General features: G+C 40.6%; 1 protein-coding gene across 1 annotated transcript in view; it reads right to left on the bottom strand.

Annotated features, from left to right (window-relative positions):
* The window catches only part of STAG2 (STAG2 cohesin complex component), a 154916-nt gene that overhangs the window by 50735 nt on the left and 77059 nt on the right, over nucleotides 1-27122 (bottom strand). Inside the window, exons 5-10 of the mRNA XM_081115194.1 lie at nucleotides 17220-17316; nucleotides 12495-12571; nucleotides 10584-10788; nucleotides 4019-4170; nucleotides 2014-2087; nucleotides 564-687 (exon numbers count right to left, since the gene is read on the bottom strand). Of these exons, the coding sequence (XP_080971320.1) occupies nucleotides 564-687; nucleotides 2014-2087; nucleotides 4019-4170; nucleotides 10584-10788; nucleotides 12495-12571; nucleotides 17220-17316 (729 nt within the window). The remainder of the gene's footprint in view (nucleotides 1-563; nucleotides 688-2013; nucleotides 2088-4018; nucleotides 4171-10583; nucleotides 10789-12494; nucleotides 12572-17219; nucleotides 17317-27122) is intronic.

Here is a 27122-nt window from a genome sequence, read left to right as displayed (position 1 = left end):
TTGTAGATAAAATAAAATTTTTTTGAAAATCTATTCAGAGAAATATTATTATGAAAGACAACAGAAGCATATTTCATATTGTTTTACTTTATAGAAAGTAATATTTGTAAGGGATATATACAAGGAACTTCAAAGCCAATGAAAGGGCAGCTTCAGAGGAAATGTAGATTTATAAAAAAGGTCAGAAGTCAAGTTATAACTTACAATCTAAGATGCATATTTATTGAGAGGAATTTTTTAAAATACAGCACTCACATACTAAAACCAAATTAAAGACTCTTCTTAGTACTCTAAGTAATGCCTCACTACCCCCACGTACATGATCCTAATGTTTCAGTATAAAAATAATTCAAGATTAAAGGCTAAATCAGTGGCCACGATTCAAAAAACTACAGGAATTTATGTGACAGAGATGATGATTTCATGGAGCATTCAGAACACAATATAGGAGACAGACCTACAGGAATGAAGTCCCAGATATACCTACATTCATATAACTCTTTTAGAATGAGAATTGTAGACAGCGATGCCTGTAGGTAGAGAGTCTGTAGGGCATATCTTACCTTATCATGCATAGTCCAACCAACATATTTTAAATAACTGTCATTAAGAAAAGCATCACTATACATTTTCATCCAAATGCCAATTTCTTCAATACAAATAGCTCGGATTTCAGCTATTGCATCGCTGAAGGAAGGAAGGAAACATTATGCATATTAGTGCCACTATACCCCAGGACTTTTTATTCAATAGATGCCAAATAATTCAAACCTACTATGAATATACTACTATGTAAAGTATTACTGGCAATTTAAAAGTAGAACTGGCCCAGCCAGCATGGTTCAGTGGCTGAACCAGGAGGTCATGGTTCAATCCAGTCAGAGTACATACAGCCTGGGTCACCATTGTGGGGCATGCAGGAGACAGCCAATCGATGGTTCTCTCTCCCTCTCCCTTCCTCTCTGAAATCAATAAAAATATATTTTAAAAATAAAAATAAAAGTAGAGCTGAAGCATGTCCTCTGAATGCCAATGAGGTTACAATTTAGTTGGCAAAGCATAATTTTTCACCACATAAATATTTAAACTTAAATAGAACTATAAACAAAATCCATCCCCACCTTTTATGCCATGCCATATCACACACTTTTGCTCACACCTGCTGGGCATGGTGTGTTCAGAAGACAGCAGGCACAATGGTCTAGTTAGAGCGTAATTTTCCAGGCGTGAATTAGTTACACATAACAATGAGGCCAACCCCAATTTGGATTTGAATGTCAAACTAAATTATTTTAATTCATCCTGTAGGTACTGGTGAGTCATTGAAGGCTTTTCAGCAGAAAAATAATGCAACAAAAGAATGTTTTAAGGAAACTTCAAAATCTCTAGGCATGAGAATGATCAGGAAAATAGACAAAGATAACTATGACAATAAAAAATGAACAAAGAATGAGAAAAGAATGGACAAAGGGACATTACAAAGGAAGTATTAACCTGATTAAATAACTGCCATGTTGAGGAAATGAGAAAAAAGTTGAATAAGAATGCCATCAACATTTAAAGAATAGGTTACAACAGAAATGGTGGTAAGATTATCTACTTTTTTCCTCTATTCATTCAAAATAGCAAAAGAAAACATCTCACATCTCTCCAAATTTTCCCACTGATACTCAAATGGAAGAGAGTCAGGAGTCAGTGTGTACAGGCTCTATTAACATAATACATCCAAAAGCAATGAAATATTCTATATGCTGACTCCTACTAAATAATAGCAGTAGCTTCCATTTGCTGGGCAGCTACAAGTCAAGAACAACACTAATCCATTTTTCAGAAAGAAGACATCAAGTTCAAAGCAGTTAAATAATTTGCCTTGAGTGTGTCTCATTCCATGGAAGAACTTAGATTCTAACATTAACCTTTCGTCAACACTCTTTCCACTTACTTATACTGCCTAAACCACTTCCAAACTTGAATAATGTTAAGAATTACATAGAAAAAACTGTCATGACTTACCGGTATCTATGTACAAACACTCCCTTAAATATTGCATTCATCATATTTTCTATTTCATCCTGATTTTCTTGAAGCTGAAAAAAAAGTTTCTTTTCAACGGTAATGGAAGATAACCAAAAGAACATCTAAAATTTGTTAAAGTACAAATGCAGGTTTCTCCAGTGGTTTAAGTGGTTACATCTAAACTTTAATTTCACTAGACAACAGTAAACACAGAAAAATTAACAGCTGTTGTATATCAAGTAAAGTCCCTCGATATCTGGAATATTTGACTTGGCTTTTTTAATGTTTGGCTGGTAGATTAATTTTTCTAATGCTCACAAATTTCCATTGTATAAGTATATATAATGAAATCTGTTGAGTTTATAATAATACATATTACCTATTAAATAACATGTATGTTCATATATAAAAATATTAATATTTGATTATCTTGGCCTTTATATTCTGAAAAAGTAGAGTCATATTAACTAGTACCTGTTCAAAAAATAAAAGGGATTTGAATAAGATAACTTGTAAAAAAAAAAAAAAAAGTCTCCCTGCTAAATTCTTTTGAAGGAAAGAAGGCTCACCTGAAAAAAAATCAAGTAAACATTTCAAATCTTGGTTGACTTATATGCTCCATACATTTTTAATTTAGAGCTTGAGAGTTAAGAGAAAATGTTTTCAGAGCTTACAAGTTATAAGAAATCTGTGTTTTTATAATTTTTTTTCTTTTCATGAATATAATCTTGCATTTCTAAATAATGTTATGTTCATTAGTACAGATAAATAGTCAAAGGTACAGGTGGTCTTTTAATGTGTTTAAAAACTTAGTCCTAACCTAGAAGTATTAATATCCTGTATTTGCACAAGAATTCTATCTGCTCATCCTGGCCCTGGCCAATGTGGCCCAGTTGTTTAGGCGTCCTTCTGTGCACTGAGCCGGTTGACAGGATGTCTCAGGATTGCAGCTTGATCCCTGATACGGAGTGTGCATATCAATGTTTCATTCTCATATCAATGTTCCTCTCTACTTCACCCTCTCCCTTCCTCTCTAAAATTCAATAAAAATATTTTCAAAAAATAAATCTACTCATTCTGTGTTCACAATCTTAAATTTATGTCAAAGAATGAGGCCATTAATTTCAAAAAGTATGTTTGCCTAATAAATCATCTGATGAAATTAATTAAATTAAAGGGCAAAAAGGTCAGTTCTTCATTTCAAACTATATGAAAGCAATGAGGTATTTAAGCATCAGGGAAATGCGGGCCAAATTTTTCTAGCTTTTCGTGAGTCGAGGTATTTTTAAAAGTTATTGACTATCTCAGAAATAACTTAACTTTACATTATAACTATGCCAGTGCCAAAATCAAGTAAGTAATTTATGGATTACCATGGCAAGTATTGTAACTCAGCAGCACTGCTGAGTTACATCAGACTTTGAAACATCAGACTTTGCCTTTAGAAATAAAAATAAACATCCCTAGTATCAGATAGCAAAATAGTATATCATCAATGAAGGAGGAATTTAAATCACAAATACAACATTGAAATATTTTATTTATTATTTAGGGTAAGGCTGAAAAATATTTTCCTCATTCAAATCTGAATTTAGCGGTCATTAATTTTAAACAAGTGCTTCTACACTACACAAAAATAGCCAACAACTGAGACACCATAAATAGCTTTTAAGTTATTTTTCAAAATGATTTCACATAAGTGAAACTTTATTTCATCCTGACAAGCTGAAGGAAGAAGTTCAGATATTTTTACAGAAGGGATGAAATACTAAGGCTTAAAACAATTTGTCCGATATGCCCAGGAATTCTTACTTGAAGCCTTGAACTCTTAATTCTAGTCCACAAAGAAAGAAAATATACCCAGAAGGTTTTGCTGGCATGGATAGTCAACAAACTTAAATCTTTCAAAGTATTTTATCTAATGAACTGCCAAAGCTGTATCATTAATGGTGACCAAGTTGGTCACCTATTAATAGTGCAAATAATTAATATATACGTTTACCTCTTTCCGCTTTTGTAGCAGGAGTTCTAGCCTCTCATTGGCTCGTTTCCCAATCATTTTATTCCGTTCTGCCTCATACTGTCTTTGTGTATTATCCATATTAATGCTAAGATTTAGTGCCACATTCACCAAAGCTGTCATCAACTTCATAGCTATTTTTAAAGGGAAAAAGGGTTAATATTAGTTTCACATATACAAAAAAAATTACAAATTAAGAAAAATTAAAAACAAAATGGGCTATACTACTTCTAAAAGAAAAGTAAAATACAGCTGCCACAAATGACAACAAGAAAACAATAGCTAATGAGTGTTAAATACTTAGCGTATATCAGTCAGTTACCTATGTTATATACTTTTCATAGACTATCTCCTAATCCTTACAACAGCCCTCAAAATTAAGTACTATTATCCCCATTTCATTCATGAGGACACTGAAGATCAGGGAGATTAAGAAATTTGCCTCAGATTATGCAGTTCATTGTAAGTAGGATTCAAAACTTAGTAAACTGTCTCGAGACTATATATCCCCTCCAATGTTCTTTTTCAGAGACCACGATTCACCTTCAAAGTAACTGTGTCTCATATAGCAGTCAATTAGCTATCTTAGTAACCAAAGACAGAGAGCGAGCCTGGGTGCTTTATATCAAACTATCTATATATATAAAGAGGTAATATGCTAATTTGTCCATCCCCGTAAAGACCAATTTGCATATTGATGCACGTGCAGCAGGGGGCAGGCGGCCAGAGCCAAGTTCCCAGGGGTCTGAGGACAGTGCCTGAAAGGAGCCCGGACTGCAAAGAAGTAAGAGGAAGCAGACGCAGGGAGCTCTTCCAATTTCCCTGCCAGGACACCCTACCCCAGCCCCCGCACCCCTGAGGGGACAGGGAGGTTGACCCAGCCTCAGGGGTAGCTGCAGCCCACACCTCCAATTCCCAATCTCTTCCCCCACCACTCCCGCCAAGGGCACCCACAACAATAGCACACTGGCGACCACCCATCATGGGCCCCGAGCCCGCGGCCCACGGCTGCCTCGCCCCTTCTGCTAGGGCCAAGCATGCCTCTCCTCCCTACAACTCCAGACCTGGGTGGAGGCAGGCCTGAGCGGCCCTCCAGGGTCAGACCATCATCCCCTCCACCCCCAACAGTAGCAGCACCATCTCCACAGAGGAAGCATGCTGAACCTTGCTGGGGGCGTGGCTAAACCCGCCCTCCTAGCCTGCCTGGCTCCACACTAGCCCAGCCCCCACCCCGCTCCAGGAAATTGGAGCCCCGCCCTAAGCAGCCATGTACAATTTAAAGAATGGCACCAAGCAGGAAGGTTTGACAGTTGCTTCCCCTTCAGCCTCACTGCCCCCCTAGCGCACCCCTAACTCCTTGCCCCACACCAGTGCCTCCAGGGACAACCACCGCTACAAGGCCGCTGGCCAGAGCGCACCCCTCCAAGGGCTGCAGAACCCTCTGCAAAGCTTCCATAGCTACAGTCCCAAGAAAAAAATCATGCCCTCCTTCCTTAATCAGCACCTGCTACCTGTGAGGGTACCCGTGAGCTTAAAAATTACCACCCCTTCCTGTTTAGACATCACTTACTTGATGAAACATTTCTAGGTTTATTAGCTCAGAACCTCCTCATGACAACACAGTGAGGTAGGTGAAGAAGAGATTACAATTCCCATGGTATATGCGTATGTATTCAGAAATGAAGCTCAGAGAGGAAAAGTGTCAAGCCCACTGGTTCCCAAGATGCAGCACACACCCCACAGGGGGGGCAATTTGATTTTAAATGGGGGCAATTTGAAAATGAGTTAACAGTGAATTTTTTGCATTTCTTATGGTTCTAGGGGGCCTCATCTATGGTGTATCCTATATAATAAAAGGCTAATATGCAAATGACTAAATGGTGGAATGACCAGTCACTATGATGCGTGCTGACCACCAGGGGGCAGACACTCAACGGAGGAGCTGCCCCCTGGTGGTCACTGTGCTCCCACAGGAGGAGCGCTGCTCTGCCAGAAGCCGGGTTCACGGCTGGCGAGCATAGCGGCAGTGGTGGGAGCCTCTCCCACCTCTGTGGCAATGCTAAGGATGTCCGACTGACGGCTTAGGCCCACTAAGCCGTCAGTCGGACATCCCCCCCAGGGCTCCTGGACTGTGAGAGGGCACAGGCCAGGCTAAGGGACCCCCCGCCAAGTGCACTAATTTCATGCACCAGGCCTCTAGTAGTGTATAAAAATGTTAGAGAATTTTACCAGTATTTGATTTCCTTTCATTTTACTCTATTACATACCATGGATACAATGGTGAAATTATGAAGAGCGTTCAGATGAAAATTCAAAAGTACAAATAGTAAAGTATCACTCAATAAAGTGGTATTTAATTATGTGTGTGTGTTTGTGTATGTGTGTTTGTGTATTTGTAATCCTCACCAGAGGATATTTTTCCATGATATATAGAGAATGGAAGGATGGGAAGAGGGGGAGGAAAAGAGAGAAAGAGAAAGACGGAAACATTGATGTGAGAGACACATCAACTGGTTGCCTCCAGCACATGCTCCAAACGGGGCAGGGAATTGAACCCACACCTGAGGTACATGCCCTTGACTGGAAATCGAACCCGCAACCCTGCAGTCCTCAGGCTGATGCTCTAACCACTGAGAAAACTTTCCAGGGCTTAATATTCTATATAATAAAAGGCAAATATGCCAATCGACCCAACAGCGGGACGACCTGTTCATCGCTATGATGAACACTGACCACCAGGGGGCAGACGCTCAACACAGGAGCTGCCCCCTGGTGGTCAGTACGCTCCCACAGGGGGAGCGACGCTCAGCCAGAAGCCAGGCTCACGGCTGGCGGCAGCCTCTCCTGCCTCCACAGCAGCACTAAGGATGTCCAACTAACAGCTTAGTCAGACAACCACTGAGCCGTCAGTCAGACATCCCCCAAGGGCTCCTGGACTGTGAGAGGATGTAGGCTGGGCTGAGGGACCCCCCTAGAGTGCATGAATTTCATGCACTGGGCCTCTAGTTTTAGTAATAAACTGATAACAGACCCTCTCCAGATCCCCACCTTCTGTTACTGAACTCTTGCTCCTGAGACAAGACTCAATGCCTGTGATTTAAAACTTAATAACTGAAATATCTGACCATTTTATACTTTCTTTAGCTCACTCCAGACTATTTCGCAATTCTGGTTCATTACATGACAGAACAACACAAAACTATCGTAATTTTTGGCTATTGGCTCTCTTTAAAAGAGACTCTGAATTTTCTGCTGAGCTATTTCACATCCTCAGCAAACCATTTTGTCATTCTGATCTAAATTTATTCACCTCATACCATTATACTTATTTTAATTTTCTTTACCCATCAAATTCTTAACATTAAATACTACCCAATTTCTTAAGAACAAGATCACATTTATATTTTGTAACTTTGAATCTAAAAACAAAAAACCTATATGGAGACTGTCTGCGTTTTGTTTTTTAAAATAGAAAACTCAGCAGAAGTACATCTTTAATCACAGCTTTAATTATTTGAGAAAATACTTTAAAGAGAAAAATAGTATTTCCACACTTTGAGAATGAATATATTTTGTAGACACTATACTATAGTAATACATAATTAACACCCATTTGATTCATTCAAACTGAAATAAAAAAGCACATATCTTATAATAGTGTATCAACAATTTTGCCTTTAGCATAAAGGAGAAATCAAAAGATTTTATCAACATCAACACCAAAAATCACTTCTAGGATTAATTTTCCAACTCCTTTTATTAAAATTTAAAAGTCAAAAGATCTGACTCAGCCTAAAGTTACTCAAAAACATAAGAAAGGTTTCCAGTGGATTTCCATAGAAATGGCTTGTCTTTGCTCACATTTCCGACTCTCTTAAAATCTCTCAAAAAAGCAGCATCTGGTCTCTGCATGCCACATAACTCTCACTAAGTAGCCCCAGGCCTGACACTAGCAGCAGCCAGCGTTGATTCACAGCTTGGCCACTTCTGGACACTTCCAAGCCCAGCAGAAGAAGCAGCCATCTACAGATTGCTCTGTAGCACATACTAGGAGACCCTGAGCAGAACACAGCTGACAATTGACCTTGGCCTGTACCTCCCAGGAGGCCCCAGAACCAGTGCACTCAGTGGACAGCTTCAGATCATGTCAAAGCACCACCTAACCACCTCCAAAAGAAACATGCTCAAGGGGCAGACTCAGTGGGCACCAAAGACACACTAAAGTAAATCCTGCTTCATAGGGTGGACCCCTGCACAGCTGATACTCCGCAGTGGTCCCAACCAGTCCTCCACTCCTCATAGACAATTGGCCTGGGGGTAAATCTCCCTCACTGAGGTGCCAACAGCAATCAAGACTTAACTACAACAGGAGGGAGTACACAGCCCACAGGGTGGGGGCACATCTGGAGTGCCCAGCTTGGGTGATCCAGGAGGCTGTGATACTGGGCCCTACAGAACAACTATTTCATTAGGCCACTATACCAAGGCCAGGAGACATAGCAGCTCTACCTAATACATAATATTCAAATAGGTTTACCACAAGAAAATCATCACATACTAATACTAGACGCCTGGTGCACTTGGGGGGATCCCCTCAACCTGGATTGCGAGAGGGTGCAGGCCAGGCTGAGGGACCCCACCAGTGCAGAATCGGGACTGGGGAGGGACATGGGAGGTTGGCAAGCCCGGGAGGGACCACGGGAAGGCTCCAGGGCGTGTCTGGCCCGTTTCGCTCAGTCCCAATCAGCCGGACCCTAGCAGCAACCTATGGGTCAGAGTGACTATCCCCTGGTGGTCAATGCACATCATAGCGAGAGGTTGAGCGACCTTAGAATATCATTAGCATATTACGCTTTAATTGGTTGAACGGAAGATCGGACGACTGGACACTTAGCATATTAGGCTTTTATTATATAGTACTAGAGACCCGGTGCACAAAAATTTGTGCACTCGGGGGGAGGGGGGGCCCCTCAGCCCGGCCTGTGCCCTCTCACAGTCTGGGACTCCTCGGGAGATAACGACCTGCTGGCTTAGGCCTGCTCCCGGGTGACAGAGGGCAGGCCCAATCCCTAGGTGCAGCCCCTGGTCGGGCTCAGAGCAGGGCTGACTGGGGAGTTGGGGGCGCCGCCCCCTGTCATGCACAGAGCAGAGCGAATTGGGAGGTTGGATGCCAGTCTCAGTCACGCTAAGGGTAGGGCCGATTGGGGGGCTGGGGCACCGCCCCCGTCACACTCAAGGCAGGGTCGATGGGGAGGTTGCGGCGCCACCCCGTCACACACGGAGCAGGGCCCATCAGGGGGTTGGGGAGGTCCCCCCTGTCACGCACAGAGCAGGGCCGATCAGGGGGTTGAGGAGCTCCCCAATGTCACTTACAGAGTAGGGCCGATAGGGGAGTTGGGGCACAGCCCCGTCACACACAGAGCAGGGCGGATCAGGAGGTTGGGGCACCACCCTCTATCACCCACAGAGCAGGGCCGATCAGGGGGTTGGGGTGCTGCACCCTGTCACACACAGAGCCGCAGGGCAATCAGGGGGTTGGGGAGCTCCCCCCATCACAAACAGAGCAGGGCGGATAGGGAGGTTGTGGCCCCAACCCATGTCACACACAGAGCCGCAGGGCGATCAGGGGGTTTGGGCGCTGCCCCCTGTCACGCTGATCCCAGCGCTGGGAGGCCTCTCGGCTCTGCTGATCCCGGTGCTGGGAGGCATATTACCCTTTTACTATATAGGATAGAAGCCTGGTGCGCAGGTGGGGGCCGGCTGGTTTGCCCTGAAGGGTGTCCTGGATCAGGCTGGGGGTCCCCACTGGGGTGCCTGGCCAGCCTGGGTGAGGGGATGATGGCTGTTTGCATCTGGTCACACCCCCTTTAGGGTGGGAGTCCCCACTGGGGTGCCTGGCCAGCCTCGGAGAGGGTCTGAGGGCCATTTTCAAGCTGGCGGGTGACTGAAGCTCCCAACCTGTCCTTTTTTCCTTTTTTTTTTTTTTTTTATTCTGGGCCAGCTTTAGCTCTAAGGCTCGGCTCCAGCTATGAGACCTACGCTGCTGAAAGCAGGTTTCTGGCCTTTGTTTACCTTCTGTATTTGAAACAATGTTGCGGTCCTGCTGGCTGAAGCCCGGGGTTTTGTTTAGCTTCTATATTCGTTACAATGTTGCTTAGAGTGCAACTGAGAGGCTGGCAAGGCAGGCGGGGAAGCTTGGCTTCCTCCGTCACTGAAGCAAGCAAGCCTCCCTGTTCTCGTCAGCTGCCTGGCTGTCGGCCGCCATCTTGGCTGGCAGTTAACGCTCTGATTAGCCAATGGGAACGGCAGCAGTCGTATGCTAATTACCATGTTTCTCTTTTATTAGATAGGATAGTATGCCTTCACAGAACCAAACTGAAATACCATCCCATTCCTGATAATTCAAGGGGGTTGGAGGAGAGGTTGGTGGCTTCCTAGTAGTTACTTTATAAATAAAATTAATTTGTGTCACCATTATTTCTTTTAATGGAAATCATTTTCATCTCTAATCTTGGGAAATACACAGAAAATATTACTAAATACCAACCTGCCAGGGTGCTTGTATGTCGAAATGCTCTGACTTGTGAGTCAGACAATCCTGTAAGAAGTGAAATGACTGTATCCATCATGTATTCATCATATATGATACTATATTGGCACTGCCGTACTAAGACGCCAATGAATTCACAAAAACTGGATTTGAATTTCTTCCACTGAGGACCGGCCATGGTAAGTGGATAATCTCCACTATCCTAAAACAAAAAATTTAAACAACCATTTCATATAAAACAAGTGACAATAAATTTTACTTCTTTGTGAAATACCCTAGACAGAAGCTAAAATGACTCCTTTATCTCACCTTTCTTTTCTAATAAAATCCTCAACGTAGGCAGGAGAACAATATACAAAGGCAGAAGTAAATAAAAGCAGAGTATCTCTGCTTTTATTAAATACCACATGAATATTCTGAATTCACTTTAACCAATGAAAATATTTGTCAATTATTCAGAGGTTTAAAAAAATGCCTCTCATCAAACCAAAACACTATTCTGATAAGCAAAGATACAATTATTAAATTTCTTTAAAACAAAAAGCAAACCAAAGTTATATTTTTAAATGCATTCAAAATGATGAAATCATATTCTCAGCAATCTAACAGATTGATGTATGATTTCTAAATAATCAAAAGATTACCATGCATGTTTTCATTAGCTTCAGGACATCAAACAGTCAACAGACATAATCAACCAGATAATTTTTTAAAGAAATTAAACGTAGCTAGTATAGCCTGGAAAAAATGGACCCCAGATACTCTTCCTTAAAAAGGTGGAATATTCTTCAATGTATTTACAGTGAGATTCTCCATAAATAAAAACAAACAAGTCCTTAAAAAAAAAAGGCAGGTACCAATATCACATAGAATTTCTAAAAGAACTTCTAACAAGAGTATCATAAAGGCTTAAGATAATTTTATCAGTTCAGTAAAATTTTGTAACAAATTTTGCCGAAACCGGTTTGGCTCAGTGGATAGAGCGTCAGCCTGCGGACTGAAAGGTCCCAGGTTCGATTCCGGTCAAGGGCATGTACCTGGGTTGCGGGCACATCCCCCATGGGAGGTGTTCAGGCGGCAGCTGATTGATGTTTCTCTCTCATTGATGTTTCTGGCTCTCTATCTCTCTCCCTTCCTCTCTGTAAAAAATCAATAAAATATATTTAAAAAAAAAAAAAAAAGCTCTGTTCATTATAAAAAAAAAAAATTTGTAACAAATTTTGTCATTAGAACAATATTTTTTATTTTAAGCTATGACATATGTAAGTAGTACTATTTTGCATCTGAGAATAAAGTCCTAATACTACTCCACAAAAAGGGTTTCTTCCATCTTTTCTGATTGGCTCATTTAAGTGACTATATTAAAATATATCTTAATTGTTGTTAGCAACTTGATTTTCTAATTATTTTCAAACTATATATCAGGATTCCTACCTCAAATAGCTGTTTCCTTTTAGTAAGAAGGTTCTCACTAAAACATTAAATATTAGAAAGCTAAAATAATACCATTACTCATAATTACATCTTAACTATCTGGAGGCTGATTAATAGCACTTAGTGATCAACAAAGCTATTTTAATAACTCTTGTCTGACATCTTTTAAAATGGTCATTGAGCCCAGCCAGCATGGCTCAGTAGTTGAGCATCCATCTATGAACCAGGAGGTCACAGTTTGATTCCTGGTCAGGGATAAGCCTGGGTTACAGATGATGAAGTTAATGCTAAGACAACTTGCCCAAGGTCACATAGCCATCATCTGATTGAATCTGATGCCAAAGCTCTTATCCATGACACTAACATTCAGAATTTAAGAATATTTTCAAAAAGAAATTTTAAAAAAAGAATACTTTCAAGAGTAAATCAAGATCAACATGCATAAAATTATCAAAACATTTAGAGTAATGTTACCTCATCAAACTCTTCAGTCATTTTTCGAATTATTTCAGAGTTCTGCATATGTCTAAACATTTCTGCTGTGACAACTCCTGAAATTCCCAAGTGTGAGAAGTTAATACATGGTACAAAGAAATAAACAAAGAGAACTTTTCAGTCTTTAATGCTAAAATGTCTACAGTCACATAATAAGATGTACTTCTTCATCAAGTGACCTTCTCTGTGATACTCAACCCTATAAATAATGCACAAATCCCAATCTCGATGTTTACAAGAACCCTATACTTCCGACCGATATCTTTCTTCCTAGCCTTCGCCATTTCTGCCTGACTTACTTTACTCATACCTATAATATGTATACAGGCTTAGTTCCTTTATAATATAAAACATACGTCATCAAGAATGAGGCAGCTTTCAGGGTAACATTTAAAACCATAGGAAGACCCTAAAGATAACAAGGGAAAGATTAATAATAGGAAGAGTTTACTTTAGCCAGTTTGCTTCATTAAGCACTACTCCATGTAAAAGTCAACTACATCCCATAATTTTCTAAAAGAGCTTCAAAAAAACATAAGTTGTAGTTCCTGCCCATCCTGAAGCCCATAATCTAGTTGGAAGATTAAATAAAGAATAACCTAGCTCTGGCCAGGTGGCTTCGTTGGTTGGAGTATCCTCCCATACACCAATAGGTTGCAGGTTCAATTCCTTGTCAGGGGACATACGTAGGTTACATGTTCCATCCTTGGTCAGGGTGCATATGGGAGGCAACTGATTGGTGTTTCTCACATCAATGTATCTCTCTCTCTCTCTCTCTCTCTCTCTCTCTCTCTCTCTCTCTCTCTCTCATAAACATATCCTTGAGGGAGGAAATAAATAAATAAATAAATATATAAGCCTAGAAAGGGAAGGAAGGAAAATATTAAGTATTATATAATAAATGCCCTAATGAATGGCTATGCCAAAAATGGCTATAGTTCAGACCCTCACAAGAAGACTGAAATCTGATAAAGACATTCAGAATTTTAAAGGAGGATGGGAGGAGAGAAAAAAGGCATCCAGGATATATTTTGTTTTATTTTTAATTGATTTTAGAGAAAGAAGGGAGGAGGCAGGAGGACAGAGGGATGGGAGAGAGAGAGAAAGAGAGAGGGAGGAAGGGAAGGAGAAACACTGATGTGAGAGAGAGAAATATCAATCAGCTGCCTCCTGCATGCACCCCTAACAGGGATGGAACCTCCAACCCAAGCATGTGCCCTGACCGAGAAATGAACACAGCTCCTTTAGGTGTACAGGACGATGCTCCAATCAACTGAGCCACATCGGAATTTCTAAGGAAAAGTTTTAAGTCATAGATAAGAATTTCTAGAGAAAAGTTTTAAGCAATAGATAGTACAGGGAGGATATGTACTTGAATTTCCTCTGATGGGGTGTCAAGTTTTTAAAAAATTAAAATATTAGATTTTAAAAACCGTATTTCTATTGATGGATTATTTATTCCTTGCCAGTTTTATAACTGGGAATACCATAAATATAGTAACATCTAAGAAAAGAACGTCTTAATATAGGAAGATTAAATTTATTATGAAAGTTAGATATTTCAACTGCCAAGCTACATCCTGTATATGCATGTACGTGTATGTGTGTATACATTTAAAAACAATAAATATCATATTCTCTTTCCAACCCTAAACCTGAAAAGAACAATTGATACTTGAGCCTCCTTCTCTATGGGAATGCAATTTAAGACTTTCCAGTAGCACAACAAAGCCAGCAGGGGTAGACCAGTAACTAACATCCACTGAGCTTCCTATGAGCAAGCCACTTCACATATGATTAGCCAAGGTAACATGCCCATGAGGCAGGTACTACATAATCTTCACTTTACAGATGAGGAAAATAATGCTAAGGAAAAGAAGTTAAATAATTTGTCTGACATTATTCATCTACATCATGCTGATCGCCCGCAGGGGAGATCAATTTCTAGTGGTGCTGTGAAAGAGCCCGTACTTAACACAACATCAAAGAGAACCAAATGCCTGTTTAAAAATATTAAAACATTTGGAAGAAACCATCATTTCCTTGGCTAAAGAAACACATTCTCAAAAAAACTTTTTAAAGGGTTTTTAAAATTCTAATCTAGAGTTATGGCTATAACCTTCAGATATCTTCCCATAACTTATGCCCAGGTGCTGTAACTTGACAGTGCTAGAAGCAAAGTAACTCAATCCCTGAAACAATTCCTATGAAATAAACATTTATATGTAAATAAATCTCAAAGCAAACATACTGCTTACATTTTGACAAATGTCCAATTCTGAAGCTCTTCCTCTCATCTCATAGGCCATATAACTGCCCTAAGCCTCACTACATATAACTCCAGAACACCAGGCCAGAGCCCAGTGCCTTAAAAGTGTGGGAGACATGAAGCAAGACTTCTAAAAACTGGTAAATTGAAAAGTAACAGTTGAGCAGGAAAGAAAGAAGGAAACAACAGTATCACCAACCACAGAGCACCTCAATAGCTGCAGAAGACACAACTGAAGTAAAATAACTGATGCTCATAATGACAATCCTGAGTCCAAAGGAAAAGATTCAAGTATACTGGATATACTTTAAAAAGTTTCTAACTCATTTATAAAAGAATATATCAAAATAATTTTGTGTTTTGAAAGTACTTAATGACCCTAACTTTGATTGTATGGTAAATTTCCTTTAATGGAGCTTTTTTTATTCTAAAAAAAATATATTATGGCAGTATTTTAAATCTATCTAATACTTTAAGTTTTCAACACTTTGAATTTTTACAAATCTTGATAGTGTGGTTTGTGACAAGGTATATCCAAATGGTGAGTTGGCAAGATTCTGACTTACAATCACACTGATGCCAGGAAATGAATGAATTGGATAAAGAAAAAATGCTGTTGACTATGGCCTTGTTTTAAAACTATAATTCAGAAGCCTCATTAGGAAACTAAAACTGACAAAACTATGATATAGCAGAAAATATTGAAGATAAAAAATTCGAATTTAAGTCATCAAATTATTTCTGGCACCTGCTCGGCTGTTCTGCAATTAACCTTCCATTTTCAAAAAAAAACATAAAAAGAGAAGGGACATGGTCCTTGTAACTAACACAACAAAGAGGTCCCTATACACTTCTACTGCAGAGAGATGGACTAAGCATAGACAAAATATTAATATATCTCATTTTTAAGAATTAATCTGGCTCATCATATTGTCATAACAATACTTTTTCTGAGCAGTCAGCAGATTTTTCTAATATTGATTTGCAGCTACTTTTAACTTTTAAGACAACTAGGCAAGTTTCTATACTTTAAAGTTAAGACAATTTTTTTAAATTTCTGAAAACTGGACTACATTAATGGCATTATAAAGATCATAGACTGGCCGAAACCGGTTTGGCTCAGTGGATAGAGCGTCAGCCTGCGGACTGAGAGTTCCCGGGTTCGATTCCGGTCAAGGGCATGTACCTGGGTTGCGGGCACATCCCCGGTGGGGGATGTGCAAGAGGCAGCTGATCGATGTTTCTCTCTCATCGATGTTTCTAACTCTCTCTATTTCTCTCCCTTCCTCTCTGTGAAAAATCAATAAAATATATTTAAAAAAAAAAAAAAAGATCATAGACTGAAGAAGTTAATATATTTATCAGGCCTCATATACTTAACATTTAATATGCACACTGCACTGAATGTTGTGATCAATCTTAAATGCATCAGTTCTTACAATGTTACATTTTTTAAGGACTATAATCAAATGAAAGGAATAAACCTAAGTAAACTGTGGGTTTTTTGGGGAATTCTTTCTTCAGATATAAGTCAGTCATTCTTTAGCACCTTAACTTCTTAGATCTATTTTTAAGCAACCCTCCCTTCTCCTGATTTCTAATGCCCATGTTTTTTGGTGCCATTTTCTTTAAAAAATGCAGCACCTTTATAAAACTATGTAACATTTATTTCCCTAGGCATCTTCTAGAATTAGGATGAGCCAAGTGTTAGGGAAACATGGGACAGATCAAAACCTCCCCATGATCTTAACTGACTCATGAAATAATCCACCTGAGGATGTATCCTGAACTTACATAATTTTATCCTCCAGCACAATATCTGCACTAATATTTGTACCTGGGAAGATATTTCTGTATTTTATATTTTCCCCATTTCTACTTCAAAATATTTTTACACAAAGTAAAAACATTTTTCACAAGGCTCCCACTCCCCAATCCAGTTTCTCTACCTTTGAGAAGACAAACTGGAAAGTTCACCAATACCTTGTTTAACTTACTTATTTACTTAGTTATTACTTACTTACCTACCTACTTAATTACTTACTATTATTCATGGTACTTTTTAATTCCCTAAACTTTACAATTCCCTGCCATATGAACCTGTATCTCTTCATTATCTTCCTCCTCCCTTCTTAATCCATTTCTTTGTTCCTAAAACCAGATGCTGAAAGTGGGAAATATATCTAATAAAAGTAACATAACAATTATAAATTGCCAAGTTTTAGTTAACTTCACATATGAGTACAACTGTCTCAATAGAGTTTCTTATTATGTTCTTTGCTCTTTTTTTTCTTACATATTATGTATGATTATAATGCAAGAAATCCAATATCTTGGCATTATTTTCCAGGTAAAGTGTTAATATAGCTTTAGGTGGAACAAAAAAGAGAAGACCATTTAAAAATATTCTTCTTCCAAAAATAAATATATCTTACCTTTACAGCCTGAACACTGAATAAAAAAGTTGATGAGGTCAAGAAGTGCTATATCTCGGTCATGCTTGTATGATTCTATCCAATCATCTACCACCGACTACAGTAAAGGGGGGAAAAAAACATTAGCTTTTTCTAATGTTCTAAAAATTAAGTTGGATTTAAGTAATTAAAATTCAACATTAAGTGGTATCACATTACTTCAAATTAACATATACATACTTGTACATAAAAAGTTAAAGTTAAATTTGAATCATAAAATAGAATCAAATTCAGTAAAATTATCACCTGATAAAGAAAGCATAATTACTTTTTCATTTCTTAGTGACATTACTAAAGATATCCTAGAAAATATTAAAAGTAACACCCATATTTCTTTTTTACTAAAATATTATACTAAATATTAACATTGAAATGGAATGAAAATAAATTTTTAAAGGAGTGAATGCCTGGGTCAATGAGGAAATGAACAAAATAATTTTTTTTCAACAGTGAACCCTGATAATCCTGTATTAATAAGAAAGGCAAACTGAAGATTAAATAACAGATTAAAGAAAGGACAGACAGCTCATGGATCTTGAGACTTAATATTATTAGACGATAATACTCTCCAAATTGATCTAAAGACTCAATGCAATCCCTATCAAAATCCCAGCTGGTTTCATAGTAGAAAATGGAAAGCTAATCCTAAAATTATTATGGTAATGCAAAGGATGCAGAACATCCAAAACAATCTTGAAAAAGAAGAACAAAATTAGAAGATTCACACTTCATGACCTGAAAACTTACTACAACGCTACAGTAATCAAATTATAGTACTAACGTAAGGATAAATATGTAGATCCAATGTAATAAAACTGAGGGTCCAGAAATAAAATCTTACACTAATGGTCATTTAATTTTTGACAAATAGGACAAGACAAATCAATGGAGAAAGACTAGTCTTTTCAAACAATGTTGCTAGGATAAGTGGATATCCATATGCAAAAAAATGCAGCTGGAACTTAGTTCACACCATATGTTAATAATTAATTCAAAATGGATCAAAGATATAAATGTTAAGAGCTAAAACCCTAAAACACAGAATTAAATCTTTGTAACTGTGCATTAAGGAAAGCCTTCTTAGATATCAGACCAAAAGCAGAAGAGACAAAAGAAAAAATGAATTTAATTTATTCATAATTAACTTTTTGTGCTTCAAAAAACTCCGTATCAAGGAAAAGAGAATCTACAGAATGGGAGAAAATACAGGGTGTCCCCCTAAAATGTACACACACTTTAAAAGCTGATAGGTCAATTTTGAAAATGAAATATCCTATCTAATAAAAGAGAAACATGGTAATTAGCATACGACCGCTACCCTTCCCATTGGCTAATCAGGGCGATATGCAAATTAACTGCCAGCCAAGATGGCTGTTAATTTGCATACATAGCCGCAATGCTGGGAGGCGAAAGGGGAAGGAAAGAAGAATGGTGATCCGCAACCCAGGCGGCAGGCAAGAGCTGGGGGGTGGGCAAAGGCCGCCTTCAGCCGGTGATCGCCATCAGAAAGCCAGTTGGGGTTGCCGGCTGGCCTGCCCAGAGATCACCATGGCAATTGGAGGGGGGGGGGAGGGGGCAGCGCCCAGGTCAGGCCGCAACCCTGGTTCCCCGGGGGCGGGGTTGCTGGCTGGCCTGCACCCTGCGATCGGAGGGTGGGAGGGCCTGGCCCCGCGATTGGAGTGCGGGAGGACCGGAGGACCGGGGCGCAGGCCAGGTCGCAACTCTGGATGCCCCGGGGGCCAGTGTAGCTGGCTGGCCTGTGCCCAGCAATCGCCATGGCGATCAGAGGGCAGAGGGCCAGGGCGCAGGCCAGGCCGCAACACCGGACTCCGGGGACAGGCGGCTGGCCTGCGCCCCGAGATTGCCATGGTAATCGGAGATCGGGAGGGACCGGGAGCAGGTCAGGCGGCAACCCCAACCCCCCAGAAGCCGCCTGCCCGTGCCCGTGTGCAGCAGCAGAAGCCCACAGCCCGAGCCTGTGTGCAGCCTCTGAAGCCGCCTGCCCACAGCATGTGCAGCCACAGAAGCCGCCTGTTCACAACTGTGTACAGTCACAAAAGCCGCCTGCCGCCACCTGTGACCTGATCCAGTCCCGGGTTGCAGGCCCGCGCCCCTGTGCGGCTGCAGAAGCCACCAGCCCGTGCCTGTGTGCAGCCGCAGAAACTGCCTGCCTGCCACATCCCACTATGATCCACTGAGTTATGAGGCCAGAGAGCAAGGAGAACTTCCACCCGAGTCAAAGTGAGGAGCAGAGGACACGGCCTCCCCTCCTAAAGTCGCCAAAGGACAGGACCTAACCTAAGCCACATCCTCTGAGACAGCTGGGCAGGCACCATTGACCCTCTCTGCAGGCCGGGCCCCCCTCCCACTTACCCTGTCCCTGCACAGCTCCCATAGCTCCCCACTGGCTGAGTCAGGCACAACAGGTTTGCAGCCACAGGGGCGATTTAGCAGCTAATGAAAAATGTGAGAACGAACAAATGAAGCAGCTACTGCAGTGGGGAAAAGACGTTCATCAAATTCGTTGTCGCTGAGAAACTGAGGCAGCCAGCACAGGCCCCTGCACAGGATGAGGCTTCTGCTTCTAAATAAACATCCTGGGGTGAGAGGTGAGGGGGTGCTGCCTTTCCCATCTCAGAGCTCTAGGAGGAGTCTGTGCTCCCCCTCCTGGTATTCTTAACACCCAGAGACCCCTCCCCAGTCCAGGCAGGAATGTTCCACGCTGACCGCCTCCAGAAAGCAGAGAACAAAGAGGCACTTCTTGACTTCAAACCCTCTAAACCAGTGGTTCTCAACCTTGGCTGCACATTAGAATCACCTGGGAATCTTTTTAAAATCCTGATTTCTGGGCCTCATCCTCTGGAAATTCTGTTTCTTTGTTATGGGGTGGGGCCACAACATTAGTAACAAAGAAACAGAATTTCCGGAGGATGAGGCCCAGAAATCAGGATTTTGAAAAGATTCCCAGGTGACTCTAATGTGCAGCCAAGGTTGAGAACCACTGCTCTAAACAGACTTGACCACTGCGGGCAAAGACCTGCAGCTGAGAGGGGGCAGGTTCTGGGTGTCGAGGTCCAGAGCGTGGAAGACCTCCTGGGGGAGCAGTGGATCTGGAAGCCTGTGTGCTGGGTCAGAGACACGCCTGCCTCCCACCCTCCCCTGCTCTGCACATAGACGTGCCTGGACTGGGGTGAGGAGGAGAAGGAGAACTAGAGGGAAGGAACACTGCGTGTTTGTTGGCGGCCATGTAAAAAGGACTGTGACCCTCCCTCCCACTGAGTCACTCCCTAAGGCAGCAGGAGACGGAGGGTCTGAGAGCAGCCACACAGCTTTGTGGCCGTGACCAAGGCACCAAGATGGTGTCCATGCAACGGGGCTGGGGAGGTGTCAGAGGACCTCACCCCAGAAAGCCCAATAGCTCTTTGTGTGAGAGAGAGAAGGTGGCAGGGAGGGAGGGAGAGAGCAAACTGGCCTCAAGGCCCAGATGAGGAGAATATACCAGGGATCAGCATGGACTGAGCTCTGAGGTGAGGGTCAGGGGCAGCTGGGTGGGGCCAGCCCAGACAGAGGACTGAGGTCCAGATGTTCTTGACCTGCTCGGTTCTTTGGCACCTCTGCCTGAGATATAAACTGTCTGACATGGAAGCACAGCTCCAGAGAAGGGGGGGGGAAACCTAAGTTAAATGATATTTTGTTTTTGTTTTTTCACTTGGCAGAATGGGGGCTGAAGTTGAAGTTAGGTTTGGTTACTAAACAATAAAGAAAGCAACATTTCTCGCACACCCGACTGTGTGGTCTGAGTGTGCTGCTGCCTATAAACCGAGAAAAAGTTGTAAAATGAAGTACTAATCTCTAGGGTTTAGGTCAGACCGAGGAGTAGTGCCACTCAGCCAGAAGCTGGCTCATGGCTGGCCAGTGCAGTGATGGTGGCAGGAGCTTCTCCCACCTCCGTGGCAGCACTAAGAATGTCCAACTAACAGTTTAGGCCCAACCCTTGGGGGCCTAAGCCTTTAGTCGGACATCCCCCGAGGGCTCCCTGGCTGCCAGAAGGATGTCCGACTGCAAGCTTAAGCCTGATCCCCCAGGGAGTGGGCCTAAATCAACAGGTGGGTATCCGCCAAGGGGTCCTGGACTGCAAATGGGCAGAGGCTGGGCTGAGGGATGCACCCTTCCCCCCTGCCCCCCGAGTGCACAAATTTTGTGCACCGGGCCTCTAGTATTTTAATAAGCACTGCCTTTGTAATTATTCAGAAGTGCGTGTATACATTCTTTTGGGACACTATATTTGCAAATCAAGTGGAATCGGGGAGAGATAGAAGAAGGTAAAGGAGAGGATAAATGGTGATGGAATGGTGTGTTCACTTGGGGTGATGAACACACAATACATTATACAGATCATGTGTTGTAAGAACTGTACACTTGAAACCTATATACTTTTATTAACCAATGTCACTCCAATAAATTCAATAAAAAATAAAATATGAAAAAAAAATATTTGCAAATCATACATCTGATAAGGTATTTTTATGCAAAACATATAAAGAACTCTTATAATTCAATCATTTTAAAGACAAATAACCCAATTAAAAACATAGGCAAGAGCTCTGAATAGACAAATGGCTATTAGAACATGAAAAGATGCTCAGTGTAATTGGCCATCAAGGAAATGGAAGTCAAAACCATAACAAGATACTGCCGGGCCAGAGTGGCTCAGCTGGTTGAGCATCATCATGTGCTCCTAAAGGTTGCTGGTTCGATTCCTGGTTAGGGCCATACCTGAGTTATGGGTTTAAGCCCACTCAGGGAGCATGTGGAAGGCAGGCAATCAACGAATGTTTTTCTCTCTCTCCTCAGGTGAATATTTTTTAAAAATTTACTAAGAGCCCTAACTGGTTTGGCTCAGTGGACACAGCATCAGCCTGCAGACTGAAGGGTCCCAGGTTCGATTCCGGTCAAGGGCATATATCTTGGTTGCGGGCACATCCCCAGGAGGGGGTGTGCAGGAGGCAGCTGATCAATGTTTCTCTCTCATTGATGTTCCTAACACTCTATCTCTCTCCCTTCCTCTCTGTAAAAAATCAATAAAAACTTATTTTTAAAAAATTTACTAAATTGAGATATACTTTAATGGGGTCCAATAAAGATACTTTATAAAATTAAAATTTTTAAAAAGACACAACTTCACACCCACTAGGATACCTATCCTATCTAATACAAGAGTAATATGCAAATTAACCATCACTCTGTCACAAAGATGGTGGCACCCATAGCCACAAGATGGTAGCACCCAGTCCCCTCAGTTGAAGTGTCCAGGCCTGTTGGCCAGGCAGGTGGTGGGGGAGGGGGCTGAGGGGCAGAACTGGTGATTGGAGGGGGCAGGGGCGGAGCCAGCGATTGGAGGAGGCAGGGGCAGGGCCGGTGATCGGAGGGGCCTGGTCAGGGGTGGAGCTGGCAATTTGAGGGGGAAGGGGCGTAGCCAGCTCCAAGGGGAGCATGGAGCCGGCCTAAGCTGTCAGTAGGACATCCCCTGAGGGCTCCCAGTATGTGAGAGGGGGCAGGCTGGGCTGAGGGACCCCCTGACACACACACCCCAGTGCACGAATTTCATGCACCGGGCTCCTAGTATTCATAATAAAAGGCTAATATGCAAATGCTCATCACTCCATGACACTGTAACGACCAATCAGCAGGGACCTGAGGTTGCATAGCGCCTGGCCGGGGCGGGGGACCTCAGGCCGTGCCCCCGGCCCTGGGCTGGGGGACCTGAGGCTGCACCCCCCCACACCTGGCGGGGCTTGACGGGGCACCTGAGGCTGCAACCCCACCCGGCGGGGCTTGACGGGGTACCTGAGGCTGCGCCCTCCCGCCCAGCGGGGCTTGACGGGTGTGGGGCCGGCTGAGTCTGGGTCTCACCCAATGGGGGTGGGGCCAGCCGGGTCTGGATCTTGTGCAATTTCAAGGTGCACGCGGGTGGGCAGGGACTTGACTCTGGGTCCCGCACTCCAGACTCTGACAGGAGGGAAATTTTAATATACATTTTACTAATTTTCTGTCATCTCTGACACTTCTATTATAAAGAAAGGGCAAATAGCAATATTAAAATATTTCCTCTAATTAATTCCCTTTTATTGTACACAAATTTCGTGCACCGAGCCACTAATAAAAAATAAAGACAATAGCCGAAACCGGTTTGGCTCAGTGGATGGAGCGTCGGCTTGCAGACTGAAGGGTCCCGGGTTCGATTCCGGTCAAGGGCATGTACCTGGGTTGTGGGCACATCCCCAGTGGGAGATGTGCGGGAGGCAGCTGATCGATGTTTCTCTCTCATCGATGTTTCTGGCTCTCTGTCTCTCTCCCTTCCTCTCTGTGGAAACTCAATAAAATATATTTTTTTAAAAAAATAAAGACAATAACAAATGTTGGCAAAGAAAAAGCAGAATGCTAAAACATGGCTAGTAAGAACATAAAATGCTGCTGCCATTTTGGAAAAACAGTTTGGCAGCTCCTCAAAAAGTTACCATATTGACCCTGCAACTCAAATCCTAAGGTATATATTACCCAAGAGAAATGAAAACATGTCCAAATAAAATCTTTTACAAGAATACTCTTAACAGCAGTATTCAGTTTTACTAGCCAAAAAGTGGAAACAAACCAAATTTAAGGATTAATAAACATATATTCATAAAATGGAATATTTGGCAATAAAAAAAGAATTTATAACATATACAACATGGATAAACCCTGAAAACATTATCCTAAGTCAAAGAAACCACTGTAAAAGGAGCATTTATTACATGATCCTATTTATATGAACAGTCCAAAATAGGCAAATTTAAAGGAAATAGATTAGTGGTTGTTCAGACCGGTGGCAGGTAAGGAGAAAGTGAAAGCTAATGGGCAAGAGGTTTCTTTCTGGGGTATTGAAAAATATTCTAAAATTAGATTGTGATGATAGCAGAACAACTCTGAATATACCAACAACCATTGAATTTACTAGTACACTTTTTACAAGGGTGAATTTATGGTATATGAAGTATATCTCAAATTAGTAATTTTTTAAAATTAGGCCAAAACTAAAAAATAAAATCAGTACTTGATTCCCTTGGGGACAGAAAAGGAAACCACAAAACAGTTAAAAACAAGTTTTTAAAATATATTTTTATTGATTTCAGAGAAGAAGGGAGAAGGAGAGAGAGATAAAAACAATGATGAGAGAGAATCATTGATGGACTGCCTCCTGCACGCTCCCTACTAGGAATCGAGCCCACAACCCAGGCTTGTGCCCTTGACGGGAATCAAACCTGGGACCTTTCAGTCTGCAGGCCAATGTTCTATCTACTGAGCCAAACCGGCTGGGGCAAAAAACAATTTTTAAATAAATCAAATTTTAAAAATTAGGATGATAAATAAGAGCCTATGAAAAGAATTAAAAGTCAGGAGGGGAAAATGTTTAAAGCTATATATAAAAACTGTAAATATGAAAATTGGGTACAAAATGAATAAAATATGTACTATTTGATGTACAAAAACAAATATGATTACAAAATATAAAAAAGAAAAAGACAATATCATCTCCCTGATTCAGATAAACTGACTGGAGATATTCTAAAACTAGACTTACTTTCTAGATTTTAGTCCTTTTCTATGTTTTACAATAGTCTGTTTATGTTAACCAACTAAATTTACAAAAGAAACGTATTTAAGATTATTCCAAATATATGGGATATAAATAAACAGAATATATTATGCGACTATGAGAATTTTAAAGCATGGCTCTAAATAGTTGGACATTCTTCCCCAAGAAGTCATGTCCCTTCTCTAAAATAGTGCAGGAGAAGTAATGGTGCTTCCAAGATTCAGTGACAGGCCATTCAACTTCTGCATTGGGTTCTTGAAGCACTAGAGAACTAGATACTTTTTCCTGCACAGGATACTCTCTCCAAACCCAGAAGCCACATGGAAGGACCAGTTGTAGGTTTTCCAGGTACAGTTCCAGCTGAGCCCAGTCTTCAAGTCATTGCAGACTAAGCACCAAACATAGATAAAGAAGCCTCCAGATTATTATAGTCCTTAACTGTTTATGTCACCTCCAGACAATCAAGCTGTCTCAGCTAAGGCCCCAGCCATCATGCATAGGAACGCAGATGAGCCATCCCTATTTAGTTCTGTCTATATTCTAGGCCCACAGAATCACTAAGATTAATAAAACGGTTGTTCTTTTATATAACTAAGTTTGGGATAGCTTGTTATGCAGCAATAAATAAATTGGACAGGGGTTATTTTCATTAATAAAGATACAAAAATATTTAATGAAATCTTACAAAAAGATCACCACATCACATTAAAAGGTCATTCATGAAGATCAAATAGAATTTATACTAGAAATACAAGGTTGCTGTAATCAAAATACAAGCTTATCACATTGAAATACATTTTAAGATTTTAATCATCAAATAGTATGTTAAGAACATATTTTTAAAAATCTTATTCAATAAAATTCAATATCTATAAATAAAATTCAACAGAACTAGGGGCATATTCATGGTTTCTTCTTTCTTAAAATGCAAGAACTAGCTTAAAACCAACAGCCAATCTTGTACTTACTCGATCTCACTTATAATTACCAAAACAGATATATCTAGGAGATACAAAAAACGAATAATACACATTACCTGATCAAGGAATTAAGAATATAGAAGCAAATTCAGACATATGCATAACTGTAACACAATATACCAAGTGCTATAATGAAAAGGGAAAAGTAAGAAATACATTCAATGAGAACGGGAGAAGGAAACAGAGCCCAAGAATGCTTCTCAAGAGTGACATTTGGTTTAGTCAATCCTATGTGATATAGAAAGGAGGAAAAAGGGCTATTCCAGGCACAGAGAAAAATAAGAAGAAGGGTCTGGGGGCAGGATACATACTGTGGCTGGAGAATAGTGAGTATCCCAAAGGAAATCTGAGCTGGAACTGTTAGATAAGGAAGAACTCTTTAAAAGTTTGTAAACAGGAAACTTCCTTGATCAAATTTGGTGTTCAATAATGCAAGTAGAAGTATACAAAAAATAAGTACATAAAGTAAACTGAAGGTGGACAGAGGATTCAGGGGAATCAATACAGATATACTATGGACATTCTGCTTTTAAGAGGGAAAGCACATTTAGAAACAGAAAAACAAATGGCTTAGAGGTACAATCTTAATATATGACAATCCATAAGCAACACTAAAATAAGAAAAATGTTCATTCTTTAAATGTTGAGATACCATTAACAAAAAGAATTAAATATAAGGCTAAACCCTCACATTTCATACTAAAACTTTTTGATAAGACAAAAAGTTAAACAAAAACCCTACACACTAGACAAAAATAGAATAGCCTAATTAGAATAAAGTCGAGATCTTATATTAACAAAACTGAATATTATAGAGAAAAAGTATAATATAATAAAAAGAAAAGTAATTAAATGATATAATATAAATAAGATAATTTATCCCTTCAATAAAATTAACCCAAAATGGGAACTAAAGAAGATAATTTTTTAAATTAGGGAATGACTAAATATAGTATAGTAACGTAGATATTCTTCTTTAAAAATATCAAATGTGCACACAAAATCTTTCAAGATATTAAACAAGAAATTAAATCCAAACCCTAATCACAAACATATGAAAGCAAGCCATATGTAAATAAATGAAGGTCAATTCTAATGTAAGAAAATACAATGTTCTGCACAACTGGTGATAGCTTAAAAACTAACAATTCTTTATCATTTTACATGGAAAAATGATCTTTATTAGTCCCAATTAATAATTTAAAAATTCATTTACAAAACTGCACATATTTAGATGAGTCCTTATCA

This window comes from Myotis nattereri, assembly GCF_964212035.1.
Source record: "Myotis nattereri genome assembly, chromosome: X".
Taxonomy (NCBI): domain Eukaryota; kingdom Metazoa; phylum Chordata; class Mammalia; order Chiroptera; family Vespertilionidae; genus Myotis; species Myotis nattereri.
This window is presented reverse-complemented; position numbering and strand designations above follow the sequence as displayed.